Source organism: Pezoporus occidentalis, unplaced genomic scaffold, assembly GCF_034315485.1.
Source record: "Pezoporus occidentalis ecotype Australia unplaced genomic scaffold, CSIRO_AGI_Poc_V1 ctg6, whole genome shotgun sequence".
Taxonomy (NCBI): domain Eukaryota; kingdom Metazoa; phylum Chordata; class Aves; order Psittaciformes; family Psittacidae; genus Pezoporus; species Pezoporus occidentalis.
In genome coordinates, this window is record NW_026915943.1 from 285,840 (window position 1) to 299,402 (window position 13,563).

Here is a 13,563-nt window from a genome sequence, read left to right on the forward strand (position 1 = left end):
CTTAGGGATTTACCTGTCATCAGGCAAAACAGCCTGGTACAGGGATGTTGGCAAAGCAGGAATAGCAAAATCCGTGCTTCAACAGCAGCAATTCCCAGTTGGAAACACTCAGTTGTGCTGTTTGTAGGGAAAAGCCTCTTGATGCAATACAGCCACCTGCAGCATCGCTGCAGCTCCCTGCAAGGGATGGAGCTGGGGTTTCCCAGGGTGAAGGAGGTTTGGGATCAGAGAGGTCGGGAAGCATGGGAAGGAAGCAGAACTGAGCCAGTGGGGTGCAGGATAGCACCCAAAGCCTCCCGTTCCCCTAGCACTGAGCAAACCCACGTTGGGTTTTACCCTTCTTTCTATGGAATAAGGTTTTTAATCCCATTCCCCCCCCCAAACCAGCTCATTTTTAAATAGTATTTGACCTCTTAAGCAAAAAATAAATACCATAAATACCAAAAAGTAAGAGAAATAAAGACAAAACCCAGGAGTAACCATGTCTTCCAAGTCTCAAAGGTGTGGAGGGAGCATGGCCTTGAAGTGATGCCCTGGAGAGCCCCCTCCCTGCGTCCCCAGCCTCGGTTTGTCCATCTGAGAGTGTCCATTTGGGTTTAGTTCCCTGGTTTTGGGGTTTGTTCTGGTTTTGGTTCTGAAGATCAGGTCGTGATCTCCCCCCCCCCCCCCCAAGTTTGTAACTGTCTGATATTTCCTGTAAGATGTAGAACATTGGAGACCTATGAACATGTTTCCAAAAAACAAAAAGAGATAAAAAATAAATAAAAGAGCCCAAGAGGGGGCTGTGGTTGGTTTTTTTTTTGGTGGTGAGGGGGTGAAGTGAATGGGAGCAGCCATAAACCCATTCCTAGGGTGGTTGTGGAGCTTGGTGGTCACCAACTCAACCTTGGGTGGGTCGTTCTGCTGAGCCCAACGTGGCCATCGAAGAGGTCAGTGTGGTCCTCTAAGAGGAGTGTGTGAGCTTCATGGTGAGCAGAGTGGATCTCCTGGGTCGATTGAGACCTTGGATAGAGATGTCCATGCAGGAGACCAGCTTTTGGCCAGGTCAGCCCATGCCCTGGGTGGCTTGTTGTAAGGTGGGAGCTGTTCCGTGGTCCACAGACTGTCATTAGACTGCAGTGTGGAGTGCTGGTACCTCGTGATGGAGGGAAATCAAGAGCTCGTGGTGTTCCTGGAGAGGCTTCAGTTCAACAGACCAAGGTGACCATGGCATGGCATCCCAGCTGCACGACATCCTCCACTGCATGGTGTCTCCAATGGGGCTGTGCTCTGGCATCCTGGCTTTCCAGAGATGTTATCCATCAGGGGCACCACGATGTGGCCACCATCACCAGCATCAATGGCTCCCAGAGATGCTTTCCGTCAGGGGACCACGATACGGCCACCACCACCGGTGCTGCAGCTCCAGGAGATGCTGTCCATAACGGGACCACGATGTGGCCACCATCACCAGCATCATGGCTCCCAGAGATGCTCTCCATCAGGGGACCACGATATGGCCACCACCACCGGTGCTGCAGCTCCAGGAGATGCTGTCCATAATGGGACCACGATGTGGCCACCATCACCAGCATCAATGGCTCCCAGAGATGCTCTCCATCAGCTCACCATGATACGGCCACCACCACCAGTGCTGCAGCTCCAGGAGATGCTGTCCATAACGGGACCACGATGTGGCCACCATCACCAGCATCATGGCTCCCAGAGATGCTCTCCGTCAGGGGACCACGATACGGCCACCACCACCAGTGCTGCAGCTCCAGGAGATGCTGTCCATAACGGGACCACGATGTGGCCACCATCACCAGCATCATGGCTCCCAGAGATGCTCTCCGTCAGGGGACCACGATATGGCCACCACCACCAGTGCTGCAGCTCCAGGAGATGCTGTCCATAACGGGACCACGATGTGGCCACCATCACCAGCATCAATGGCTCCCAGAGATGCTCTCCATCAGGGGACCACGATATGGCCACCACCACCAGTGCTGCAGCTCCAGGAGATGCTGTCCATAATGGGACCACGATGTGGCCACCATCACCAGCATCAATGGCTCCCAGAGATGCTCTCCATCAGCTCACCATGATACGGCCACCACCACCAGTGCTGCAGCTCCAGGAGATGCTGTCCGTAACGGGACCACGATGTGGCCACCATCACCAGCATCATGGCTCCCAGAGATGCTCTCCATCAGGGGACCACGATACGGCCACCACCACCACCGGTGTTGCAGCTCCAAGAGGTGCTCTCCATCAGCCCACCGTGCCATGGCCACCACCAGTCCTTGGGGACAGGGAATCCTTCTCACCAGCTGGGTCAGACGATGGGTTTGCCACGCTCCTCATGGACACCTTGGTGGCAGGAGCAGAAGCCACGCTGCCGCCTCCAGCACTTCATGGCTCCACACAGGACTGGCTTTCACACGGTGCCCAGCATCCTCTGTCCCCTCCGTGGGGTCTTTGTGGGTGTCACCGTCCCCCCGAGGCAGCCCCCAGGCCTGGTGCCAGCTGGGATGGAGCATGAATGAGGCTGGATTGGAGCCTCTGCATCACCCAAGTGGCCGGAGCCACTTGTGGCACTCTCTAGACCAACATCCATGGTGGCTGTCGCTGCCACCCACGTTGTCCCCACATCACCAGTGCTCCCCCCCCCTCCCCATAAGGATGCTGAGGCCCTGCAGGACTTGGCCATGGGCTCAGCAGGGTCAAGGTGACCCCAAATGTGTGTGTGGGGGGGGGAATGTGGGGTGACAGGAGCTGGAGGGGACACAGTGTCCAGGGTGCGCTTACAGAGCTCCATGTGCACGTGTGTGTGTGCATGTGTGGCTGAACGTGTGCACACGTGTGTGTGTGCATGTGTGGCTGAACGTGTGCACACGTGTGTGTGTGCATGTGTGACTGAACGTGTGCACACGTGTGTGTGTGCATGTGTGACTGAACGTGTGCGCACGTGTGTGTGTGCGTGACTGAACGTGTGCACACGTGTGTGTGTGCATGTGTGACTGAACGTGTGCACACGTGTGTGTGTGCATGTGTGACTGAACGTGTGCACACGTGTGTGTGTGCATGTGTGACTGAACGTGTGCACACGTGTGTGTCTGCATGTGTGACTGAACGTGTGCGCACGTGTGTGTGTGCATGTGTGACTGAACGTGTGCACACGTGTGTGTGTGTGTGTGACTGAACGTGTGCACACGTGTGTGTGTGCATGTGTGACTGAACGTGTGCGCACGTGTGTGTGTGTGCGTGACTGAACGTGTGCACACGTGTGTGCGTGACTGAACGTGTGCACACGTGTGTGTGACTGAACGTGTGCGCCCGTGTGTGTGTGTGACTGAACGTGTGCACACGTGTGTGTGTGTGACTGAACGTGTGCACACGTGTGTGTGTGTGACTGAACGTGTGCACACGTGTGTGTGTGCGTGACTGAACGTGTGCACACGTGTGTGTGCATGTGTGACTGAACGTGTGCACATGTGTGTGTGTGCGTGACTGAACGTGTGCACACGTGTGTGTGTGCATGTGTGACTGAACGTGTGCACACGTGTGTGTGCATGTGTGACTGAACGTGTGCACACGTGTGTGTGTGACTGAACGTGTGCACACGTGTGTGTGTGCATGTGTGACTGAACGTGTGCACACGTGTGTGTGTGCATGGGTGACTGAACGTGTGCACACGTGTGTGTGTGACTGAACGTGTGCACACGTGTGTGTGTGACTGAACGTGTGCACACGTGTGTGTGTGCATGTGTGACTGAATGTGTGCACACGTGTGTGTGCATGTGTGACTGAACGTGTGCACACGTGTGTGTGTGCATGTGTGACTGAATGTGTGCACACGTGTGTGTGCATGTGTGACTGAACGTGTGCACACGTGTGTGTGTGCATGTGTGACTGAACGTGTGCACACGTGTGTGTGCATGTGTGACTGAACGTGTGCACACGTGTGTGTGTGACTGAACGTGTGCACATGTGTGTGTCCATGTGTGACTGAACGTGTGCACACGTGTGTGTGTGCGTGTGTGACTGAACGTGTGCGCACGTGTGTGTGTGCATGTGTGACTGAACGTGTGCGCACGTGTGTGTGTGTGTGACTGAACGTGTGCACACGTGTGTGTGTGTGACTGAACGTGTGCGCACGTGTGTGTGCATGTGTGACTGAACGTGTGCACACGTGTGTGTGTGTGTGTGACTGAACGTGTGCACACGTGTGTGTGTGCATGTGTGACTGAACGTGTGCACACGTGTGTGTGTGCATGTGTGACTGAACGTGTGCGCACGTGTGTGTGTGCATGTGTGACTGAACGTGTGCACACGTGTGTGTGTGCATGTGTGGCTGAACGTGTGCACACGTGTGTGTGTGCGTGTGTGACTGAACGTGTGCACACGTGTGTGTGTGCGTGTGTGACTGAACGTGTGCACAAGTGTGTGTGTGCATGTGTGACTGAACGTGTGCACACGTGTGTGTGTGCATGTGTGACTGAACGTGTGCACATGTGTGTGTGTGCATGTGTGACTGAACGTGTGCACCCGTGTGTGTGTGCATGTGTGACTGAACGTGTGCACACGTGTGTGTGTGTGTGTGACTGAACGTGTGCACACGTGTGTGTGTGAATGTGTGACTGAACGTGTGCACACGTGTGTGTGTGCATGTGTGACTGAATGTGTGCACACGTGTGTGTGTGCGTGACTGAACGTGTGCACACGTGTGTGTGTGCATGGGTGACTGAACGTGTGCACACGTGTGTGTGAGCATGTGTGTGTGAGCACGTGTGTGTGCATGTGTGTGAACGTGTGCACACGTGTGTGTGTGCATGTGTGACTGAATCGTGTGCACACGTGTGTGTGTGCATGTGTGACTGAACGTGTGCACACGTGTGTGTGTGCATGTGTGACTGAACGTGTGCACATGTGTGCTTGTGCAAGTGTGTGTGCGCACATGTGTGTATGTGTGCGTGTGCACATGTGTGTGTGCATGTGTGACTGAACGTGTGCACACGTGTGGGTGTGTGTGTGACTGAACGTGTGCACTGAACGTGTGCACACGTGTGTGTTTTTTGTCTGCACGTGTGCGCACGTGTGTGTGTGAATGTGTGACTAAACGTGTGCACACGTGTGTGTGTGCATGTGTGGCTGAACGTGTGCACACGTGTGTGTGTGAATGTGTGACTGAACGTGTGCACACGTGTGTGTGTGTGTGTGTGCAGTATGCCACACGTGTGTGTGTGTGTGAGCACTATGTCACACGTGTGTGTGTGTGTGTGACTGAACGTGTGCACACGTGTGTGTGTCTGCATGTGTGACTGAACGTGTGCACACTGAACGTGTGCACACGTGTGTGTGTGTGTGACTGAACTTGTGCACACGTGTGTGTGTGTGTGACTGAATGTGTGCACACGTGTGTGTGTGCATGTGTGACTGAACGTGTGCACACGTGTTTGCATGTGTGACTGAACGTGTGCACACGTGTGTGCATGTGTGACTGAACGTGTGCACACGTGTGTCTGCATGTGTGGCTGAACGTGTGCACACGTGTGTGCATGTGTGACTGAACGTGTGCACACGTGTGTGTGTGTGACTGAACGTGTGCACACGTGTGTGTGTGTGACTGAACGTGTGCACACGTGTGTGTGTGACTGAACGTGTGCGCACGTGTGTGTGTGTGTGACTGAACGTGTGCACACGTGTGTGTGTGTGACTGAACGTGTGCGCACGTGTGTGTGCATGTGTGACTGAACGTGTGCACACGTGTGTGTGCATGTGTGACTGAACGTGTGCACACGTGTGTGTGTGCATGTGTGACTGAACGTGTGCACACGTGTGTGTGTGCATGTGTGACTGAACGTGTGCTCACGTGTGTGTGTGTGACTGAACGTGTGCACACGTGTGTGTGTGTGTGTGAATGTGTGCACTGAACGTGTGCACACGTGTGTGTGTGCATGTGTGACTGAACGTGTGCACACGTGTGTGTGTGTGCGTGACTGAACGTGTGCACACGTGTGTGTGTGCATGTGTGACTGAACGTGTGCACACGTGTGTGTGCATGTGTGACTGAACGTGTGCACACGTGTGTGTGTGCGTGTGTGACTGAACGTGTGCACAAGTGTGTGTGTGCATGTGTGACTGAACGTGTGCACACGTGTGTGTGTGCATGTGTGACTGAACGTGTGCACATGTGTGTGTGTGCATGTGTGACTGAACGTGTGCACCCGTGTGTGTGTGCATGTGTGACTGAACGTGTGCACACGTGTGTGTGTGTGACTGAACGTGTGCACACGTGTGTGTGTGCATGTGTGACTGAACGTGTGCACACGTGTGTGTGTGTGCATGTGTGACTGAACGTGTGCACAAGTGTGTGTGTGCATGTGTGCGTGACTGAACGTGTGCACACGTGTGTGTGTGTGACTGAACGTGTGCACACGTGTGTGTGTGCATGTGTGACTGAACGTGTGCGCACGTGTGTGTGCGTGACTGAACGTGTGCACACGTGTGTGTGTGCATGTGTGACTGAACGTGTGCACACGTGTGTGTGTGCGTGACTGAACGTGTGCACACGTGTGTGTGCGCATGTGTGACTGAACGTGTGCACACGTGTGTCTGTGTGTGTGTGTGTGCACGTGTGTGTGTGTGACTGAACGTGTGCACACGTGTGTGTGTGCATGTGTGTGAACGTGTGCAACGTGTGTGTGTGTGCGTGACTGAACGTGTGCACACGTGTGTGTGCGTGACTGAACGTGTGCACCCGTGTGTGTGTGTGTGTGTGACTGAACGTGTGCACACGTGTGTGTGTGTGCATGTGTGACTGAACGTGTGCGCACGTGTGTGTGTGTGTGACTGAACGTGTGCACACGTGTGTGTGTGCATGTGTGACTGAACGTGTGCACACGTGTGTGTGTGCATGTGTGACTGAACGTGTGCACACGTGTGTGTGTGCATGTGTGACTGAACGTGTGCACACATGTGTGTGTGCATGACTGAACGTGTGCACACGTGTGTGTGTGCATGTGTGACTGAACGTGTGCACACGTGTGTGTGTGCATGTGTGACTGAACGTGTGCGCACGTGTGTGTGTGCATGTGTGACTGAACGTGTGCACACGTGTGTGTGTGCATGTGTGACTGAACGTGTGCACACGTGTGTGTGTGTGACTGAACGTGTGCACACGTGTGTGTGTGCATGTGTGACTGAACGTGTGCACACGTGTGTGTGTGACTGAACGTGTGCACACGTGTGTGTGTGCGTGACTGAACGTGTGCGCACGTGTGTGTCTGCATGTGTGACTGAACATGTGCACACGTGTGTGTGTGCGTGACTGAACGTGTGCACACGTGTGTGTGTGTGACTGAACGTGTGCACACATGTGTGCGTGTGTGACTGAACATGTGCACACGTGTGTGTGCGTGACTGAACGTGTGCACACGTGTGTGTGCGCACAGGGGGGTTGCATTGATGCTATGTGACTGCATACATGTGTGTGACTGCATACATGTGTGTGACTGCATACATGTGTGTGATTGCATACATGTGTCTGCATGCATGTGTGTGCGACTGCATGCGTGTGCGACTGCATGCGTGTGCGACTGCATACATGTGTGTGACTGCATACATGTGTGTGACTGCATACATGTGTCTGCATGCATGTGTGTGCGACTGCATGCATGTGTGTGCGACTGCATGCGTGTGCGACTGCATACATGTGTGTGACTGCATACATGTGTGTGCGACTGCATACATGTGTGTGACTGCATACATGTGTGTGTGACTGCATACATGTGTGTGACTGCATACATGTGTGTGATTGCATACATGTGTCTGCATGCATGTGTGTGCGACTGCATGCGTGTGCGACTGCATACATGTGTGTGACTGCATACATGTGTGTGACTGCATATGTGTGTGTGACTGCATACATGTGTGTGACTGCATACATGTGTGTGACTGCATACATGTGTGTGACTGCATACATGTGTGTGTGACTGCATACATGTGTGTGCGACTGCATCCATACATGTGTGACTGCATACATGTGTGTGTGACTGCATACATGTGTGTGCGACTGCATCCATACATGTGTGACTGCATCCATGTGTGTGACTGCATCCATGTGTGTGCAACTGCATACATGCATGTGCATGTACATCACTGCATGTGGGTTTGCATGTGCATTTATGCATGTGCTCATGTGAACAAGCCCATCTGGGCACATCTCTGTGTGTGTGCATGTGAAGACACGCTTGGAGAGCTCCAGGTGTGTGTTCGCATGCATGTACAACATCAGTCACATATGTGACTGTACATACATGTGCACACACGTATGTAGATGTGCAGAGGCGGATTTCCATATGCACATCTCACTCCGTGCCTGTGCAGTGATGCGTGCGCATCCCTGTGTGTGCGTGCACATCTACATGCTCACACATACGTGTTTCCATGCAGACACGTGTGGCTGCAGCCCACGTGCAGGGGGTTGTATGTGCGTGTGTGAGGACACGTGTGCCCCTGGATCACACTGCAGCCCCACAGCCACCCCAGCACCCTGCAGTGTGTGACCCCCGCTCTGTGCATGGCTATAGGTGCATGCACACGTATGAGCGCACGTGCACCTACATGTAAGCTTTGGTGCGTGCATGAGTGCACATTTACACATGTAAACGCATGTAAATGTGCTCTATGGGGTGTTCGGCCATAAATGCTTTTCGCATGCTATAGGTGTGCAGGGGATGGGGTGGGTGTATGAAAGCAGAACCACCTCTTTGCACCAGCACCCACCCCTTAGGTACAGGGGGTGGGATGAAGGGGGGAGCTCACCAAAACCCCATTTAGAAGCAGCCTCCCAGCTGCTGGCACAGGCTCAGGGGCGTTGGGCTGCTCCATCCTGGCCATCACCGGATGCCCTCAGGAGGCTTCAGAGTTAACGCTCTCCCCTCCGGCTTCCTGCAGCCCCAGTTTCCCCCATGATGGACACTCAGAGGCTCCCCCCCACCACCCCTTACCTTGGGGGGGCCATCGGTGCTCCTCAACCACATCCCACCCCCGGTGGGCAGGGGTCCATGGTGGGTTTCACCCCCTGCATCACTCCTCATCTCCGGGATGCGGGACACGCGGAACCTGTTGGGGGGCACTGCATCAGCTTGTCCCCACCCTGCAGAGAGGGGGGTACCCATGATGGGGGGGGGGGGGGTCCCCACTCACCTGCCCACAGAGAGGATGGTGACCTCAGTGGGCCGACCCCCGGGTTTGGGGCCCTGGGTGGCACTGAGCGGTGGCAGCACCTCGGGCCACTTCTGGCTGCAGCGGGCGCACGGGGCTGGGCCCTGCACTGTGTGGAGGTGCTGCTGGTGCTGGCAGGAGGGGGGAAACTGAGGCAGGAGGTGCAGCCTGGGGACGAGGGGGAGACGGCATCAGCGGGGGGGGGGGGGGTTGCTCCTACCATGGGGGGTCCTCGGTGCAGCTTTGGGGGGGTCCTTACTTATCTGGGGGGGCGCAGCCCGGTGGCTGTTGGCTGTGATGCTCCTTCAGCAGCTCCTCCAGCGCTGCAGCGTTTTCTATGGGGGGGGACACCAAAAGGGGGTCATGGGGGGGTCCAAACCTTGTCACCCCCTACCCAGGAACCCCCCCCCGACCTTTCTTCTCAGTGATCAACCGCACCAGCACCCCGATGGTGTCCTCATTGGCATCCTCCAGCGGGTAGATGGAGCTGGGACCTGGAGGTAGAAGTAAGGGAGGGCTTCAGTGACTGGGGGATGAACCCCACCATGGATGAAGAGGATGCTCTGGGTCAGGGAGGACCAGAAGCCATGGGGATGGGTTGGACGAGAGGAGATGGATGTGGGATGATGGATGCGGGAGGATGGATGCGGGATGATGGTGTGGGATGATGGATGCGGGAGGATGGATGGGAGATGATGGTGCGGGATGATGGATGCGGGATGATGGATGCGGGATGATGGATGCGGGATGATGGATGCGGGATGATGGTGTGGGATGATGGTGCGGGATGATGGATGCGGGATGATGGTGTGGGATGATGGTGTGGGATGATGGTGCGGGATGATGGATGCGGGATGATGGATGCGGGATGATGGTGTGGGATGATGGATGCGGGATGATGGTGTGGGATGATGGATGCGGGATGATGGTGCGGGATGATGGATGGGGGATGATGGTGGATGGGGGATGATGATGGATGGGGGATGATGGATGGGGGATGATGGATGGGGGATGATGGATGGGGGATGACGGATGGGGGATGATGGATGCGGGATGATGGATGCGGGATGATGGATGCGGGATGATGGATGTGGGATGATGGATGCGGGATGATGGTGCGGGATGATGGATGCGGGATGATGGATGGGGGATGATGGATGCGGGATGATGGTGCGGGATGATGGTGCGGGATGATGGATGCGGGATGATGGATGCGGGATGATGGATGCGGGATGATGGTGCGGGATGATGGATGGGGGATGATGGATGCGGGATGATGGATGGGGGATGATGGATGCGGGGTGATGGATGCGGGATGATGGTGTGGGATGATGGATGCGGGATGATGGATGTGGGATGATGGTGCGGGATGATGGATGGGGGATGATGGATGCGAGAGGATGGATGCGGGATGATGGTGTTGTGGGATGATGGATGCAGGATGATGGACGATGGATGCGGGATGATGGATGGGGGATGATGGATGCGGGATGATGGTGCGGGATGATGGATGCGGGATGATGGATGCGGGATGATGGATGCGGGATGATGGATGCGGGATGATGGATGGGGGATGATGGATGCAGGATGACGGATGGGGGAGGATGGATGTGGGATGATGGATGGGGGATGATGGATGCGGGATGATGGATGCGGGATGATGGATGCAGGATGATGGATGCGGGATGTGGGATGATGGATGCGGGATGATGGATGCGGGATGATGGATACGGGATGATGGATGGGGGATGGGATGGGGGATGACGGATGATGGTGGGGGGGATGGGGATGATGGATGCGGGAGGATGGATGCGGAATGATGGATGGGGGATGATGGATGTGGGATGATGGATGGGGGATGATGGATGCGGGATGATGGATGCGGGATGATGGATGCGGGATGATGGATGTGGGATGATGGATGCGGGATGATGGATGCGGGATGATGGATACGGGAGGATGGATGGGGGATGACGGATGGGGGATGACGGATGGGGGATGATGGATGCGGGAGGATGGATGTGGGATGACGGATGGGGGATGATGGATGCGGGATGATGGATGCGGGATGATGGATGCGGGATGATGGATGCGGGAGGATGGATGGGGGATGATGGATGTGGGAGGATGGATACGGGAGGATGGATGCGGGATGACGGATGGGGGATGATGGATGCGGGAGGATGGATGTGGGATGACGGATGGGGGATGATGGATGCGGGATGATGGATGCGGGAGGATGGATGCGGGAGGATGGATGGGGGATGATGGATGCAGCACATCCAGGGCTCACCGGTGGCTCCGGGCTGGGGCTCCTTGCTGGTGGTGCAGTAGTAACCCTTCCTCTTCAGCAGGTTGCAGACCAGGATGCCCAGCAGCCCCATGGCACAGAAGACCGGGACGATGGTCAGCACGGCCGCCTGTGCTGCTGCTGCCTCCTCCTCCTCTTCCTCACCCCTCAGAGCCACCCATGTCCCGTTGGTCCCCACCGGCTGCTCCAGGGCTTCAGGGCTGCGGACTCGCCGCCGGCCTGGGGATGGAAAGCACTGGGTCAGCCTCAGGGAGAACTTTGTTGGGATGGAATCCCCTTTTCCCAAGAGCTCTGCTGCCTTGAGGGAAGCAGAAACCACTCGTGTGAGGAGTGGAGACGTCCCAGCATCCCTGCTCTATCAGCACCCACCTCGGCACCCCGGGGTGCTGCGGGGAGCGCTGGCGCAGGGCAGGCACCGGCCCCGGGGCTCCTTCTCCCCTTCAGGGCTGTAAAACCTGCGGGGTGGGATGGGAGGGTCAGGATGTGGCCCACGAGCGGCACCGGGGCTGTGGGGCTGCAGCATCCCCTGGCAGGGCTCACCCCGGGAGGCAGGATCCGCATCGGCTGTCGGTGCCCGCGGTGCCCGGAGCCACCAGGATCCTGTTCCCATCCCGGCAGTGGGTGTGAGCGGAGCAGGATGTGTCCCCCCGTGAGAAGGTGCCGGGGGGACAAGCTCGGCACCTCCCCACTGAGCCACATTCCTGCACGGAGGGAGAGGGAGGTGAGCGATGGGTGGACGGATCCAGCACCTTCCACCCGGGCTGCATGCACCGTGTCTTACCCCAGTGGGCTCCTCTCCGGGGGCGCATCCTGGTGTCCCGTGCCCCCGGGGACCGCAGCTCCCGGCCCCTGCACCGGGGCTGCTCAGCACCTGCAGGAGAAGCAAAGAGAAGTGCTCAGCGCCAGGTGCTGTGGGAATCCTGCTGCTGCCAGAGCTGCGCTGGTGGGGATGCAGGGGAGGTGATGGGATGGGTGCAAACCCAGGGCACGGACCGGGGGGATTAGCATGGAATCACAGAATCCCGGCCTGGGTTGGGTTGAAGGGACCGTAAAGCTCCTCCAGCTCCAACCCCCTGCCATGGGCAGGGACCCCTTCCACTAGAGCAGCTTGCTCCAAGCCCCTGTGTCCAACCTGGCCTTGAACACTGCCAGGGATGGGGCAGCCACAGCTTCTCTGGGCACCCTGTGCCAGCGCCTCAGCACCCTCACAGGGAAGAGCTTCTGCCTAAGAGCTCAGCTCAGTCTCCCCTCGGGCAGGTTAAAGCCATTCCCCTTGGCCTGGCCCTACAGGCCCTTGTCCAAAAGTGATGTGATGGATACAAACCCATTGCGTGCATCGTGGTGGATGCAAACCCACCACTACTGACACGATGGACGCAAACCATCACCAGCGACATGATGGATCCCAAGGCACTGCATGCACCACGGTGACCCCAACCTGTCACAAGGGTTGTGAGAGATGCAGTCCCATTGCATGCACGCGCATCGCCAGCAACCTGATGGATGCCACCCCATCACACAGACCATGATGGATGCGAACCCATCACCAGTGACATGGTGCTGATGAACTGACTGTGGCTGGTAAAACCCATCACGACCCTTGCTCAGGCCAAGGCACCCCAAGGAGCAGCCCCAGCTCCTGAGGTACCTCTGTGGCCCATCCCAAGAGCATCTCATGGGACACGGGACAACCCGATGGTCCCAGAAGGAGCAGCGAGGGAGAAGCCACATTCCCAAACAGAAGCCTCAGCAGAAGGGAGAAAAGGAGGAGGAAGAATGTGGGAGGCAAAGGGGGAACCTCAACCCAAACCCAGCATCTCCCCAGGGCTGGGCTGCTGCAAGCTTCCAGGTGGGAATTGTATTGGGTTGCCCTATTGTGGCCGTGGGGTGGTGATGCTGGACGGGGCTCTGGCATCACAGGAGGCAGAAGGAGGGATGCAGGAGGATGGGATGGGATGGGATGGATGAGGCCGTACTCACCCCCAGGACAGTGACAAGCCACCAGCACATCCCGTTCCTCTTCATCACCAGGGGAGACCTGC

At 56.6% G+C, this 13,563-nt stretch overlaps 2 protein-coding genes across 2 annotated transcripts; both read right to left on the minus strand.

Annotated features, from left to right (window-relative positions):
* Nucleotides 1-375: 375 nt before the first annotated feature.
* RELT (RELT TNF receptor) lies at nucleotides 376-13,563 on the minus strand. Its single transcript, XM_062639199.1, has 10 exons — nucleotides 13,502-13,563; nucleotides 12,303-12,392; nucleotides 12,062-12,222; nucleotides 11,891-11,976; nucleotides 11,504-11,740; nucleotides 9,624-9,704; nucleotides 9,470-9,545; nucleotides 9,193-9,378; nucleotides 8,994-9,108; nucleotides 376-2,508 (listed from the first exon to the last, which is right to left on the minus strand). The coding sequence occupies exons 1-10, from the start codon at nucleotides 13,544-13,546 to the stop codon at nucleotides 2,470-2,472; spliced, it is 1,116 nt and encodes a 371-aa protein (XP_062495183.1). The 5' UTR covers nucleotides 13,547-13,563; the 3' UTR covers nucleotides 376-2,469.
* Nucleotides 2,550-7,961, minus strand: LOC134174334 (uncharacterized; the record flags this gene model as incomplete). Its single annotated transcript, XM_062639230.1, has 3 exons — nucleotides 2,550-2,583; nucleotides 7,446-7,528; nucleotides 7,908-7,961. Coding segments are annotated over 3 exons (171 nt in total), but the record flags the coding sequence as incomplete, so codon positions are not given.